The sequence below is a fragment of the Symphalangus syndactylus genome, chromosome 18, assembly GCF_028878055.3.
Source record: "Symphalangus syndactylus isolate Jambi chromosome 18, NHGRI_mSymSyn1-v2.1_pri, whole genome shotgun sequence".
Taxonomy (NCBI): Eukaryota; Metazoa; Chordata; class Mammalia; order Primates; family Hylobatidae; genus Symphalangus; species Symphalangus syndactylus.
In genome coordinates, this window is record NC_072440.2 from 15,814,737 (window position 1) to 15,830,612 (window position 15,876).

A 15,876-nucleotide genomic window follows, 5' to 3' on the forward strand; every position below is an offset into this window, starting at 1 on the left:
TTGTGGATCCGTTGGAGGAGTTCTTGTGGGTACTTAATTTCATCTGTTGCCCTGCTTGATTTCCAGAACAACTATCCAGGTGACAGGGTTGTGGGTGAGTTCTCTCAGAGGCTCTTCCTGGCCGCAGGAGTGCCTTGGCCTCTCCAGCGTTCAGAATCTGCTCCCTGCCACAGGCAGTACACTGGTCCCTACTCACACACCTGGGGGAGTGGGTGGCTGCTGCCAGCCGGGATCCCACTGTCTCTGCTGGAGGGCCCACCCTGGGGCTGGACAGTTGCTGGTGGCTCTGTATTTAAGGTTTGGAGGTGCAGGGTTCCAGGAGAGCAGAAAGGCCTCTGTAGGTTCTCACATCCACGCCTCCTCACATTGGGCTGAAAAAGTGCTGACCCGAGAGAGCCAGGAGCCTGGGAAAACCCACATCATGGAGGCGGGGGCTGGCCCCGAGACCTCCCTTTCCCTCAAGTCCCTCCCTGGAACCAGCACAGCTGCGGACTTAAGCCTGGTTTGACCCCAAAGACCAGGTGTCCTGGGTCCGACTCTGCCACTTCCTGGCTGTCACCATCCTGGGCTGCGCCTCAGTTGCCTCATTTGCATAATGAGGACTGGAATAACACCTGCCCAGACTACCAGAGATCAGGCAAGATTTGGTCCCACTCCCCTGCCGTGTCACCCAGAAACCTATGACCCGATGTGGATCCGGGGCGGGCGCGTGGGGGTGGCGCCAGCGTATACACAGCGCGCGGGCACTTCTGGGGCACACCTGGCGCACAACTGGAATGGGGGCTGATCGCGACCCGGGGACTTCATTGGCTGGGGCGCAGGTGACGCAGCCCGGGGGCGGCGCAGGGAGAACCAGCCCCAGCCCGGCTCCCTCCAGAACCCACATTTGGGCCCAGCCCCGTCCAAGGCTACATCCCGGCCCCAACCCGGGTCGCGGAGTGACCCTTCCTCGTCCCGATCACCCCGCCCGGTCCACCTGCCATGGGCTTCTTAGAGGAGGAGGGCAGCTGGAACCTGTCCTTCTCCGGCGCCGGCTACCTGTGCGCCTACCACGTGGGCGCCACCGAATGCCTGCGCCAGCGCGCCCCGCGCCTCCTCCAGGGCGCCCGCCGCATCTACGGTTCCTCGTCTGGGGCGCTCAACGCAGTCAGCATCGTCTGCGGCGAGTCGGTCGGTGAGTCCCGGACTGCGGGAGCGAAAAGGGGCGGGGACACCTTAACGAAAGCGGACTGAGCCCAGAGACGCTGGTGCCTGGCGCTGTGCTCTGCGCCCTCTACCCCCGGCACAGCCCCATTTAATCCCATGAGAACACCGAGGGCTGGGGACTAGGTGACCCCCATTTGCAGAGGAGGGATCGTGGCTCAGAGCCAGAAACTCTGTTTCCCAGGTCGGCGGGGCAAAAAGTGAAAAGGTGAACGGATCATTTGAATCCAGGGCCGAGCCCAGAATTTCTGAGCTGGAGTGGGGAGGACCCCCCTCCCATTGCACCTAGGAGGGCGGTGGGGGTGTGGAGGGGCTGGCAGGACCCCTGGGCGCTGAGGTCTCCCTTTCCCTGCCCCCACTGCAGACTTCTGCTGCTCCCACCTCCTGGGCATGGTTAGGCAGGTGGAGCGGCTGAGCCTAAGCATCCTGCACCCGGCCTACGCGCCCATCGAGCACATCAAGCGGCAGCTGCAGGACACTCTGCCCCCTGACGCCCACGTCCTGGCCTCCCAGCGGCTGGGCATCTCGCTGACCCGCTGGTCCGACGGCCGCAACTTCTTGGTCACTGACTTCGCCACCCGCGATGAGCTCATCCAGGTGGGCGGGGCGGGGGAGGGCCCAGGGCTTGGCTGGTGGGCGGCAGGTGGGCGGGCTCCATCTAGTCCAGAGTGACATCCAGGTACTTCCCCGGCAGACGTTTCTGCAGGGGCGGAAGGAGGCAGGGCGGGCGGACCTGTTTGTAGGTGAGGAAACTGAGGCCCAGAGAGGGTCGGCAGGGTGGGTCTGGAGACTTTCCAGGTTGCTGCACACAGAAGGGTCTGGCTGGGGAACGGCAGAGTCAGGCTGCTAAGTCAGGGCCCCCACAGGGACTGCTCTTTCCAGAGGGCAGCTGGCTAGCCCCAGCCTCCACTCTACTCCATCCTCCCGCCGCTTTTTGGCGGTGGGCTGACATTTATTGAACACCTATTATGTGCCAGTCACTGTTCTACGCACTGTGACTGTAACAGGGAGCAAAACAAACAGAAACCCTTGCCTCCTGGGGCTTCTATGCTCAGTGGTTCTGGGGGGCAGGCGGTATCGATAATGAATTCATCTCCAAGTAAGGAGGTAAGGAACCATCCAATATCGAAATGAAATAGGATGTCTAAAAAAGATGCTTCACATAGATCCTGACACTATTGACATTTGCCAATAGTGTGCACGTGCACGCTCAAGTGCAGGCACACAGTGTGACAACCAAAAATGTCTCTGACATTGTTAGGTGTCCTGTAGGGGAGAAAATCACTCCTAGTTGAGAACCACCAACCCAGAGCTTGCAAACTTTTGAATATAGGACTTTGTCTCATGGAACCCTTGGAAACACCCCAACTCTCTCTGGGAGGTGCAGAACCCATCCCGGCCCCAACCAGATGGAGATGCAGGTGACAGTTTTGTTCCCACAGACTGATAACAGTGATGGCACCTAATGTGTACTGAGCAGCTACTATGTGCCAGGCCCCATCCCAACTGCTACACAGGCAAGGAGTCTGGGCCACTCTTTGGGGTCCCCGGCTGGCTTCCTCAGGAGCCTGCACCTGGCCTCCTTCCCTGCACACCCACAGAAAGAGGAGGTGGGTGTCAAGACAGAGGTGCTCCAATCCCTGCTTCCCTTGGAGAGCTTGGCTGGGAGGAGATGCCTCAGCTCCCTCATCTGGATGTAGGACTGAGGACACCTCCTTTGCAGGCTGTTGGGATTAGAAACCGTGCCCAGGGGAGGTTCTGAATGCAAGAAGCATGCACAGTTGTGTTCCCACTGACTCTTCTCTTCCTAGGCCTTGGTCTGCACCTTATACGTTCCTTTCTACTGCGGGCTGATCCCCCCCGAGTTCAGAGGGGAGGTGAGTGCACTTTGGAACCCTGTTCTGTGCTCTGGGCAGCCTGGGGTGCACACCGTGGAGAGGTGCTCGGGTGGAGGAAACCAGCGCTCCTTGAGCACCTACTGTGTGCCAGGCTCTCCCCCTGCTCCTCGGGGGCATTCAGCCTCCTGGGCTGGAGTGGCCCTGGTGACTCAGGGACAGCTGGAGGGTCACCGGCTGCAGCCAGTGTGGGAGGCCCTCTGAGAGGGCAGCACCACCCACCTGCCCTCCACAAATTGCAGCGCTACATCGATGGGGCTCTGAGCAACAGCTTGCCCTTTGCGGACTGCCCCTCCACCATCACGGTGTCGCCCTTCCATGGGACAGTGGACATCTGCCCTCAGAGCACCTCCCCCAGCCTGCATGAGCTGAACGCCTTCAACTTCAGCTTCCAAATCTCCACCGAGAACTTCTTCCTGGGGTTCCTATGTCTCATACCCCCCGGCGTCGAGGTAGGTCTGGCCCTGTGGTGGTGTTAGAGGCTTGGCCAAGGTCAAGGGCCCCGTGAGTCAGACTCTGTGTGCTCCTAGCCCCCACTGCCCCCCGAGCCTGAAGGCAGTTACAACACATGTCCCGAGTCTCACGGCCAAACACCTGAATCCTAAGCTTGGGGTTCATTTGTGTCCTTACTGTTCTTGCCGCCTTGAGCCAGTGATGAGTGAGGACTGGCCCCATGTCAATGGGACACACTCGCGCCAACTCTGCTCAGCTGGCCTTTGAGCAGGGCCTTTGCCTGTGCTCCTCTGGGCCAGGGTCTGTAGGCAGGTACCGGTATCATTTCCATTTCTCAGGGGAGGATGCTATGGCTCAGAGAGGTTAAGCAACTTCTTCAAAGTCACACAGCCTGGAAGCAGCAAAACCAGGATTCAGACCTTCAGCTGGCTCAGGCCCATGCTCTTGACCACTGTCCTTGACTGTGGCCAACTTGGCCATCCATTGTGGAGGCAAGGCGCAAATGCAAAGAAAAAAACGAAGGAAGGGTTTTTTTACCCCTTGGTATTTCTGGAAAATAGACAATTCGACAACTATTGAAATATACTCCTCCTGGCCGCGTGTGGTGGCTCATGCCTGTAATCCCAGCACTTTGGGAGGCCAAGGCTGGCAGATCACTTAAGGTCAGGAGTTTAAGACCAACCTGGCCAACATGGTGAAACCCTGTCTCTACTAAAAATACAAAAATTAGCTGGGCGTGGTGGTGCATGCCTGTAATTTCAGCTACTCAGGAAGCTGAAGCAAGAGAATTGCTTGAACCTGGGAGATGGAGATTGCAGTGAGCCGAGATTATGCCATTACGTTCTAGCCTGGGTGACAGAGTGAGACTCCATCTCAAAAAAAAAAAAAAAGGAAAGAAAGAAACACACACACACACACACACACACACACACACACACACACACACACTCTCCTCTGCCCCAACCACATCCTGGCTCTTCCTTGTCCCTTCTACCTCTCAGGTTTGTGTAGTGCTTTCTAAGTCACGAGACAAAGTCATGTTCATTTACCCTGGTACTCCGCACACCCCTGGGTGGGCAGGAAACCCCAGCCCCATTTTCTAGATAAGGAAGCTGAGGCACTCAGAGAGTTGGCACTGCCATGCTGAAGTCTCACAGCAAGGATGTGAGGGGGACAGCACCCTTTGCCACCAGTAGGACTTTAATCAGACAGGCAGGTGGGGCTCCTGGTTCCTCAGCCCACCTCAGTCTGGTACTGGAAGTGAACATCAAAGGGGCAAAGAGAACCCCCATCCACTGCCCTACAAAGGGCCAGACAAAGTCCCAGCCATCCTAGGCCTTGTTATCCCATTTTCCAGAGGCAGAAACTGAGGCAAGAGAAGGGAGGCGCTGGGGCAAGAGCAGCCAGGGTGTCTCAGAGGGGAGATGCAATGGGCCTGCAAGGACAGAACTAGCCAAGCAGATCTACGCTGCCTGCAGGCCTCTGGCCCCTCCTGCCCAGTGCTAAGGTCCCCAGGGGTCCCTGAGCCCTGCTGAATGGTCACTTGGGGAAAATAGGCTGGGCTGGGACTATCTCCAGTTGAAGATAAGTCTCTGGCCTGTGACATCCGCTTGAGGGGCAGGTCCAGGCCTTGCCCATCCCACCCTTGCCCTGTGTGTTGGCAGGTAGTGGCCGACAGCTGCAGACAAGGCTACCTGGATGCCCTGAGGTTCCTGGAGAGACGTGGTAGGTGGCAGTCCACAGTGGCTGGGGATCCTGTCCCACATGGTGCCAGGTGGACCCTGCCTCTTGGGCCTTTGACCTGCTAGGGACCTGGGCTCACTCACTCTCTTCCTCATCCTCAGCTCTGTGCTGGACCTGAGCTGAGTACTGGGGACTCAGAGAAGAATCACATACAAGTTCTACTGCTGGGCAGCCAGCAGCCTGGTGCAGGGGGACAGGCTCAGAGAGAGACAACCCAGGGAGATGGGTGCAGTGACGGAGGGATGCTCAAGGCTGTGGGAGTCCAGAGGAGGCATTGGACTCAGCCTGGGAGTTGGGGATAGGCAAGGAGGGCTTCCTGGAGGTAGTGACAGATAAGCTGGGTTTTGACTAGTTATGAAGACACCAGCAAAACTGAAGATTCCAGCAAAAGAAGAGGGCATTCTAGGCAGAGGGAAAAACAAGAGAGAAGGCACAGAGGCAGGCCCCTTGACGGCACGTAACTCAATATGGCAGGAGGTGTGTGTGTGTGTGTGTGTGTGTGTGTGTTCCTGGGGCAGTGGGTGTGCCAGAGAGGTCTGGGCTGGAGAGCCTGAACATCATCCACAGGACAGTGCTCTTCAAATTGGTGGAGTAGACGTTCAGACGCAGGCCACCTGGCTCCAGAACTCATGTGCTCAAGTCCTACGTTGCAACCATAAACACACAATCAGGAGGCATTTGGCAAGCGCTTAATATGTGCCCAGATGTGAGCTTAACCTTTATGTATTTATCTTGTTTAATTCTCAGAGTAACTGTATAAGGCAGGTCTTACTTTTCCTTTTTTACAGGGCTGGAAACTGAGGCAAAGGGCATTGGGTCACATAGCTTGCAGGTGGTGGAGCCAGAAATCGAACTCTGGATTGTGTCTTTGGGGTCTGGGCTCTGATGAGCCACTCGAAAGTGGGCAGGGAGCAGGGCAGAGCAGGGCCAGGGGAAGGCAGAAGGGAGTCATCCGGAATAAGCCGTGGGTCCGTCCCACAGCACAGTGGATCCCCAGAACTGGGTTTGGGCACTGAGGGATGTGGGCAGCATGGGGCGTCTTGGGGAGGCTCAGATGCCTGACTTATCCTCTCCCTTCCCCTGACCCAGGACTCACCAAGGAACCAGTGCTATGGACACTGGTGTCTAAAGAACCCCCAGCCCCGGCTGATGGAAACTGGGATGGTGGCTGTGACCAATGCCGGAAGGGGGGCCTGTCTCTCAACTGGAAAGTGCCCCATGTGCAAGTCAAGGACGTACCCAACTTTGAGCAGCTCTCGCCAGAGCTGGAGGCTGGTAGGGACTCTTCCTGCATTTGCTCACCTACCAGGGCCCTGCATTCAGGGGCCCGGGCTCAGGGACCCTGCCTTGAAGGCACTTGTGGTCTGGAAGAGGACAGGACTCATTTACTGAGCACCTACTAAATGCCAAGTGTGGTACTATGGGCTTTTTACATGTGGTATCATTCATTCTTCCCCACAACACTGGGCCTAGGCATTATTTGTACCCACTTCACTGATGAGGAAACCAAACCTCAGAGAAAGGAAGGGACTTACCAAGGGCTCAGAGCCTGCAACTAGGGGATTTGAACCCAAGCCTGTGCCTGCGAAAGCCACGTCTTTGCCCACTGCCCCGGAAAGGGTGGGAGTGTTGACAGACATAGGAGAGGCACACACAGAGGGTTCTGGACTTCCCAGATGAAAATGAACTCATTTCATCCTTCTAACAACCATCTGAGGATAGTACAGAATTGTTCTCATTGTACAGATGAGGAAACCATAGCACAGAGAAGTTAAGTGACTTGCCCAAGGTCACACAGTAGCAAATGGCAGAACCAGGAGTTCTACTCAGAACCATTTAGTCTGCTCTCCTGCTGTGTGACTAAATGTCACAACTGCAACAACAGGAAAGTACAGAGTCCCACAGGCACATGTAATGATGGCGGGGGGTGAGTTTGAGCGGCATCTAAGTGAAGCTGGAAAGGAGATGTTGGCCAGGCCAAGAGGCAGGAGAGCATCGGGGAGAGGGCATGGCACGTGCAAAGGTCCTGGGGTTGGGGAGGGAGAGCCAGGAGGTCCCTGTGGCTCCAGCATGAGGGGCAGGCAGCAGAGGTGTGAGCTTGGGAGGCTTGCAGGGTGGGCAGGTGGCCTTGAAAGCTGTGGGAGGAGCGAGTGAGGTGGGCGGGAGGGGGTGGTGGACCCAGCTGGGTGGGAAGAGGCTGAAGGGGTGGGAGGCTGGGAGGAGAGCGATGGCTGTCGAGGCCAGATCAGGGAGTGGGGTGGGCAAGGGGATGAGGAGGGGGCCCCTTTCTATGCCGGAGACCACACGAGGACGTGCAGAAACGGGCATGGACCTGTGCAGAGCCCCTGAGGTCCAAGCTTGGGATTCTGGAACCCGGCAGATTCTGTGTCCCTGCAGCCACACGGGGGCACCAGAGAGCTGCCTCGGGTGGAGCACCAACTCCTGGGCGCTGCGCCCTCCCCAGCTGGGGAGGTGTGAATCTCATCTCTAATCCTCACCTGCCTGCCCAGAAAGGAATGTCCTGCCGGAATCCCCAGTTTACAGAGAAGGAAGCTAGGACTTGTCCTAGGACACTAGGCAGGTGGATGTGGAGCAGGGTCTCTGGCCTGTGCTGTGAATCCTCAAATGCCCTGTCTCCAGAGGGCAGTGGCCAGAGTGGACGTGGTGGCCTGAGCTGTGGCCTGGGCTATGTCTGGAGGCTGGGACTTGGGCTCTGGCTCCGTCCCAGCTCAGATGCTGGTTCCTTCCACTCTGGTCAGGTCAGTGAATAGAGGACCCAGGAAATGGTTGCTGTGGTCACAGATGCAGCTGTGGTTATTAATAACGCTGTCGTGTTACTGTTGCTGAGAGAGTGTGGTGACAGCATCTGTCCCAACCTAGCAGGCCACAGACTTTCCAGAAGGGCAGGAGAGGTAGAAAGAGCTCAGGAGCCTGAGAGTCCTCAAGTCCATCCTGGCCCTGCCACTTCCTGTTGATGGTCCTTAGGCAAGTCACTTCTCCACTCTGAACCTCAGTCTCCTCATCTACAAGAGGGCATACACCTGTCTCATGGACAACGATGAGCGCAGAGCTACCTGCTGGCCTGTGGTGGGGGCTTGCTCAGTGTGGCTTCTTCATCTGCAGAAGGTGGAGGGGGTGCAGTCTCTTACTGTGTGAGATGGGGGGGCTCAGGCTGCCAGCCCACAGGCTCCAGGTGGGCAGGGCCATGCTGGGGCTTCTCTTGCAGCACTGAAGAAAGCATGTACAAGGGATCCCAGCCGGTGGGCCTGCTTCTGGCGCTCAGGGCCTGGACAGGTGCTGACGTACCTGCTGCTACCCTGCACGCTGCCCTTCGAGTACATCTACTTCCGCAGCAGAAGGTAAGGCTCGGCCAGGGGGCCTGGGAAGGGCCTGGCTTATGGCGGAGACTGGTGCCCATGGCAGGGGGGGTGGCTGGCACACTAGGTGGTCAGGGCTGGGCGGGGTGGGGGGAACCCGGCTGGTGTCCCCACACTGTGTGGCATTGGCTGCATGACTCAGAGCCTCTGTGATCTCCTCTGCAAAATGAGACTGGTGGGGAAGTGGCATGGTGGGTACGATTGGAAGCCGGGGGCTTCCTGGTCGGCCTCCTGGGCCCTACACTGTCTCCCTGACCTTGGACCATTGCTCCATCCATCAGAATCTCAGGTTGGCTGTGTGGCTGGGGCCGGGTCTCTTGAGTCTCAGGCTGGCTGTGTGGCTGGGGCCGGGTCTCTTGAGTCTCAGGCTGGCTGTGTGGCTGGGCCTGAGTCTCTTGACCTCTCTGGGCTACAGGTTTCTTTTCTCTTCTCTTTTCTTTCTTTCTTTTTTTTTTTTTTTTTTTTGACGGAGTCTAACTCTATTGCCCAGGCTGGAGTGCAGTGGCGTGATTTCGGCTCACTGCAACCTCCGCCTTCCGGGTTCAAGCAGTTCTCCTGCCTCAGCCTCCTAAGTAGCTGGGACCACAGGCGCACACCGCCACGCCAGGCTAATTTTTTTGTATTTTAAGAGAGACGGGATTTCACCTTATTACCCAGGCTGGTGGGGAACTCCTGAGCTCAGGCAGTCCGCCCGCCTCGCCCTCCCAAAGTGCTGGGATGACAGGCGTGAGCCACCGCTACAGGTTCCTTTTCTGTAAAACAAGCCCCTTCCAAGTCAGGCCGGCTGTGGTTAGGCTCTCAGTAACATTCTAACTTGCTGGTTAATGTGCCCCTCTGCATCAGTTGTTCATTCATTCCACCAGCAGTTTCTGAGGACCTCTCAGGGGCCAAGGCCTGGCTGGGGGCCATGGAAGCAGCCCTGACGCAGACCCAGCTCCTCGCCTGGTGGAGCTCACGACCTACAAATTATCACACACTCACCTGTAACTACAGCTCCACCTAGAGGTTCCCTGGGAGAGGTCTACACTGGCTTCCAGCTGCACAGCTCAATCTAGGGACTCTGGCCAGGGAAGGCTGCCCGGAGGAGATGACTCTTAGACTATAATCGGAAGGATGAGTCAGCATCCACCAGGCAAAGAGGACAAGGAGAACGTTCTCAGCAGATGGCACAGCATGTGTAAAGATCCAGAGGCAGGAGGGAGAAAGGCCCATTCGAGGAGCAGGAAGGGAGGCCAGTAAAGCTGGAGCCTCAGGGAGGCCAGTAAAGCTGGAGCCTCAGGGAGTGTGCCCTACGCGACGCAGGGGAGGCTGGAGAGGCAGATGCACGGAGCTCTGGAGCGAGCCGAGTGTGGTCTTTGTCCGGAGAGTGGTGGAAAGGCTGGGAAGGGTTTAAGCAGGGAGGTGTCATGGGGAGACCTGTATTTTTAAAAATTCTCTGGAAGAAGGTCTATGACGGTGAACCACAGGTCTCTGTCCTGCTTGATGTTGAGTTAATGACTGGGTCAGCCATGCTGTTGAAATTGCCAGTGGCCCAAAGCCAAGAGAGCTTTCTCTATCGACAGATTTTCCTCACACTGAGCTGGTTACGGAAACCACAAGTTGAAATCCAAAAGTATAAATGTAAAGTCCAACCTTTTCAGTTAAAAAAAAAAAAAAACTCATTGTGTGAGCCCCAAAGGGGAGCCTGCCCAGACCACAGGGAAGTTCACTCTTGGTATATTTCACAATACATATGTTCAACACGTAGGTTGCATTAATAGAGGCAGGAGGTCCAGAACAAGGGAGGTGACAGTCCAGCTTATGTCTTGCCATCACACCACACTCTCTGGACTACACGCCTAGTTTGAGCTCTGGTGTAGGGGCCCCTCCAAGGGTGCTGCGGTGCAGGTTGAGGCCCTGCAGTGGCCAGTGTCTGAGGTGTCTGCCAGGGCTTTCTCACACCTGGCCCCACAGGGCTGTGGCCCTGCAGACAGACTCATGCTGTCTCTCCTCTGTGCTGGGATAAGATGCAGTTCCAAGGACCCTGAATCTGGGGCTGGCTCCATCATGGAGGCAGTGGGGAACCACGGGGACATCTTGAGCAAGAGGGGGCTCTGTCAGCTGTGTTTTCGGAGGGCCAGCAGCTTCTGAGAGGAGAGTGGACTAAGGGGCATGGGGTGGGGAGGGCAGGGGCTGGCCTGGAGAGAAGAGAGAGAAAAATGGACGGAGATAAGGAGGACATTAGGAACTATGGGTGAGGTGACTGTCCTCATTTGACTGGTGAAGAAATGGAGGCCCAGACAGGTTCCCTGACCTGTGCAGGTCACCCAGCTGATGGGGAGGGAAGCTGGGCTGTACCCTCAAGCCAGCCTGACCCCAAAGGTCCACCCTCTCCCTCCCTGCGCTTCCTACTTGTTTCCTCTGGAGTCAAGGAACCTAAGGCCTGGCCACATCTGCCAAGTTCAAAGTCCATTTCGGATCATTCCAACCCTGCAGGTGCCCCTGTGGCTCTGACCTGCTCTGCAACAGTGGCCGATGCTGCCGGCACTTCTTCCCTAACCTGGGCAGCCCTCAGGTGCAGGGGCTCCCGGCTCTGCTCTGGGCCTGTGGGGAGGGTGGGCTTGGTGAGGCCACACCCCAGGCTCACCTGAACAAAGCTCACCTGCCCCTTCCTCCAGGTTGGTGGCGTGGCTGCCCGATGTGCCGGCGGACTTGTGGTGGATGCAGGGCCTGCTGAGGAGCATGGCCCTCGAGGTTTTCTCCAGGACCAAGGCCCAGCTCCTTGGGCCCGTCAGGTGAGGTGGGCAGAGGGCAGGGATGGAGAGGGGGTGGCTGTGCTGGGGGGAACGCACCAGCTGCTTCCCTGGACCCTGGGCAGGCTGTCCATGCCATCTGCCTGCCCACCTGCTTACCTGCATCCCTCTGGCCTACTCACGCAGCCATTGGCACGTGTATTGGTCACTGCTGTGCACCCGACCTGTGCTAGACGCTCTACGACAGTCACCTCGGTCAGTCTGCATGACCTGCCAGGTGCAGTCACTGGGCCACCCATGGGACAGGCGCCTCTTGCGGCTTCACTAGCTCCCTGCCAGTCCTCCTGCCATTGTTCCAGACGTCCCCACGTGGCCTCGGACGAGGCTGGCCCTGTGTGTGGTCTGGCCTGCGGTAGCCTGGTCCCTCTCCTCTAACCGGCCATCCAGACTTGGGGGGTCCCCTGCGGCCCTCCCCCACCCACTTGACAGCTATCTGTTTAGCAGGGACATCAGTGCAGTTCTCTGGGGAGTGGTCATCCCAGGACCTCCCTGACACTTCCAGCTCAGCCACATTGAGGGCCATAGGTCCTCCCTCAGAGCAGGATTTGGGGGAAGAGTGACCTGGGCTCACTGTGGCTGCGCAGCTGCACCCACGTGATTTCACCTATCCTTCCCGAGACCCAGGCATTTACCCGTGGCTTCTCCTCCCTCCACAGCCCTCCGGCCACTGGCGTCTTGGAAGCAAGCCCCCTCCAACCCCAGATAGCTCCTCATAGGGAGGAGCTCGGGCCCATCCATCAGGCCTGAGGGGGCCGAGCAGGGCCAGCCCTGTGACTGGTGTCCCTTGATTCCTGCTCTGGCCTTTGTCCTGTGTGCCCACATCTGCCCCAGAGGGAGGAGGCCCTGCCAATCTCCATGGAGACCCTGCAGCTTGGAGCTGGTTCCTTGGGGCGCAGCCTGTCAGCATGTCCCCAGTCACTGTGTACCCAGGTAACCTGCCCTCCCTCTTGCACCGTCTCATCAGGGAGAGAAAGGAGGACAGCCACAGAGACACACGTCTTACTTCCAGAATTTCCACGGGGGTACTAGGAGGGCAGCATTGCTGGGGAGAGGGGCTCCTGTTCTGCCGTGGAGCTGCCCACGGAGCACCTCACAGAAGACGGAGAAAGTGCCTGATGCCTGCGTCAGAGACCAGAGGAGCCAATTGAGATGATGGGGTGGGGATGCTCCCCCCAGACTCTTTCTCAGTCCTGCAGTGGCCCTTGGGGATCTACCCCACTCAGGAAACCTTGACTTCTGACTTCCTATCAGGTCCAGAGGGTGGAAAGCCCTGGCAGGAAGCAGGAGGAGGAGACGGGGGGGTCCGGGTCTTTTCAGGATTCCAGCTGTGGGTGCTTCTATTGGGCCCAGTGGCCCCTGCTGCCCCCACAGCCTCATTCCTGCAGAAGGGTTGTGACGTACCTGTGCCTCCACCTGGGGCAGAGAGGATGCCAGGGACACCAGGCCTCTGGCCTCTCCATGAGTCACTGCTCTCCCCATTGGCAGAGCATGACCCATGCTGTGCCCCTGGCCAGGCCCTAAGGAAATGCTCAGCCTCAGTGGAGATGGGGAGGTTGGAGAGATGGAGGCGTGAGTGAGAATGGGAAGCAAAGGAATACACGTGGGAACTAAAGAGAAAATGACCAGCCTGGGCAGCATAGCAAGACCCTGTCTGTAAAAAAAATAATAAAACCTTAGCTGGGCATGGTGGTGCATGCCTGTGGTCCCGGCTACTTGGGAGGCTGAGGCTGGAGGATCATCTGAGCCCAGGAGGTCGAGGCTGCAGTGAACCATGATCATGCCACTGCACCCCAGCCCAGGCAACAAAGTGAGCCCCTGTCTCTAAATAAATAAAGAGACAATGAGCCACTCATTCATTCTTTCATTCATTCATTTATTCAGCTTCTGCTTAGTGAGTTATAGGCCCTGGAAACACAGCCTTGAAGAAACCTTACATTCTGGTGGGCGTGCGGGAGCAGATGCTGAACAGCAAATGGGAAAACGTAAATATGAGATTTTTCCAGGAGTGGTGGGGCCGTGAAGAAAACAAAATCGTGTGAGAGTGGGGCAGGGTGGGGGTGAGAGCAACATTGGCCCAGATGGCCCAGGAAAGCCTTCCTGAGGTGACAGCTGAGCTGAGACTGAGGATGAGAGGCTGGGTTTTGCAGGTGGAGGCAATGGCAGGTGCAAAGGCCCTGGGGTGAGACTGAAGGAGAGAAGGGCCCACAGTGAGTGGGGGTGGGGGGAGCAGGGCAGGCAGGGGCTGGGTCAGGAGGGCACTGTCGGGGCATGGCGAGGAGTTTGGATTTGGGGAGCAAATGTGAGAGAAGGGAGCAAGTGGAGGAAAGGAGGGCCCAGTGCTGCAGTGGGATTGGAAAAGGAGGAGGAAGGGGCAGACAGTGAGCATGCAGGAGGCTGTCCCCTTCCCTCCAGGACCCCCTGGGTCGGAGCAGGACTCTGCCCCTCTGGCCGTCTCCTGGGTGGGGGCAGGTATGGACACTGTCCCTGCAGCAGGAAAAGGCTGTCCCACTTGGAGCCAGGTGGTCCGCGGCTCCCACAACAGTGTCTGCAGAGCTGGGATGCTCTGTGCACTGTCCCCACCCTCAGGAACTGGGTTTGGCATTTCCTCTCCCGGTGGAGAGGGGAGACCCGGCCACCTGGGTCACCAGGCGAAGGATTTAGAGGCCTTTAGGAACATTCTTGCTCCCTGCCCTTTGTCCCTCGTCACGGACACAGGCCTCCAGGCCCAGAGGCACTCTGCCTCCCTTGATCACCCCTCCCTCGTCAGTTCTTTACATAGGGGGGCTTTGACCTGTGCTTTGTCCCCATTGCTTCGCTTTGTGACTTAGACCAGGGAAAGATAGTTGGCCCCTCCTACCTCCCTCTCCATCGCTCTCCTTTGCCAAGCAGTGTGTGGGGAAATGTTTCTGGCTCAGATGGTTGAATATCTCAATTGCTTACAACATTCTGCTCCGAAAACGTCTCTTTGATCTCTATTATTTGTGGCTCATGCGTCAAAGTTATCTGCTGGCAACTAGACAATGGCAGAGTCCATTCACAAGCATCCCTGGCAGGACTTCATTGTTTTTAAGCACTTTCCTCGTTTTTATCTTATTTAACTCTTGGATTTTTGCTCACGTGGTGCTAAAATCCAACTGCCTGTGTCTTCCCCATGGGTCCCAGCTCCGCACCCTGGACTCACAGACTCTGCTTGCTCTGCCTGCCTGGGGAGAGGGGCCGAAGGGTGTTGATCTTCTGAGGTCACTCTTCTCCATGGTGAACAGCTCACACCTTACAACCACTCCTCAGGGACATGGCCAACCCAGTGATGCTGTTCAGGGAGCTCCAGCCCCATAACCCGAGTTTGTTCACAACCTTCTGGGAGCATGGAGTCCAGCAGTGCCCCAGAGGTGATATGACCAGTACGGTTTCTAAATTGTCTTTTACCTCCCACCTCCCGACCACTGCCTCTATTAATGTAGCCTCAGAATGAATGAGCTTGACCTGGCTTACAGAGCCATCATCTACCATTGGTGTGATGCCCTGCCTGGAGCCTAGAGGTGGCCCAGCTGACAGCCTAGGAACTGACCCAGGTCAGAATCCCCAACTTGTTACCAGGATCCTCCTGACACAGCCCCACATTATGGAGCAGAAAAGGGATCCTGGGCTGTGAATTCAGGCTGACCTGGGATTGAGTCCCATCTCTACAAGTCAGCATTGATGTGACCCTGGGAAGTTCCTCACCTCTCAAGGCCTCAGGCCACTCTTGGATAGAATGGAGATGATAACACACGCCTCATGGAATATTTACTTGATAAAATTAAGTGCTCATGGCCGGGCATGGTGGCTCACACCTGTAATCCCAGCACTTTAGGAGTCCAAGGCAGGCAGACCACTTGAGGTCAAGAGATTGAGACCATCCTGGCCAACATGGTGAAACCTCGTCTCTACTAAAAATACCAAAATTAGCCAGGCATGGTGGCGGGCACCTGTAGTCCCAGCTACTTGGGGGGCTGAGGCACGAGAATTTCTTGAACATGGGAGGCGGAGGTTGCAGCAGGCCGAGATCGTGCCACTGCGCTCTAGCCTGAGCAACAGAGTGAGACTCTGTCTAAAAAAAAAAAAAAAAATTAAGTGCTTACTGCAGACTATATCAAATGACGGAGATGACTGCTCAGAAAGGGGCAGTGGGGAGTGAAGGTGTGTTAATTACATTTCATAGTGTGCTGGGCACCAGACTGGGTGTGTCACCCACTGGGGGCCTCCTGTGAGCCTCACATCAGCCCCTGGGTAGAGAGTAGTCCAAGCAAAACACAGAAGAGTTGCCACTGGAGTCCAGACCTGTGCGATGTCAGAGCTCTCTCTGGCCCCTGTATCATGGTCTCCCACCAAGTCTGCTAAAGTTCTGGGTCTTCCACCCTCTTCTTTCCCCTG

The 15,876-nt window shown here is 57.1% G+C and overlaps 1 protein-coding gene and 1 pseudogene across 3 annotated transcripts; one reads left to right on the plus strand and one right to left on the minus strand.

Moving 5' to 3' along the window:
• Positions 1-15,876, minus strand: part of LOC134733491 (large ribosomal subunit protein eL33-like) — a 346,767-nt pseudogene that overhangs the window by 70,956 nt on the left and 259,935 nt on the right.
• On the plus strand, positions 829-14,425 carry PNPLA5 (patatin like phospholipase domain containing 5). Of its 3 annotated transcripts, XM_055252520.2 has the most exons (9): positions 829-1,174; positions 1,568-1,800; positions 3,015-3,080; positions 3,341-3,550; positions 5,216-5,276; positions 6,384-6,569; positions 8,521-8,653; positions 11,329-11,445; positions 12,120-14,425. In XM_055252520.2, exons 1-9 carry the CDS (start codon positions 982-984, stop codon positions 12,208-12,210), a joined length of 1,290 nt encoding a protein of 429 aa, XP_055108495.2. In that variant the 5' UTR covers positions 829-981; the 3' UTR covers positions 12,211-14,425. The 3 variants fall into 3 exon arrangements, with proteins under 3 accessions (XP_055108495.2, XP_055108496.2, XP_055108497.2); XM_055252521.2 differs by lacking the exons at positions 1,568-1,800; positions 3,015-3,080 and having other exon boundaries at positions 939-1,178; positions 3,370-3,550; XM_055252522.2 differs by lacking the exons at positions 829-1,174; positions 1,568-1,800 and having other exon boundaries at positions 2,728-3,084; positions 3,370-3,550.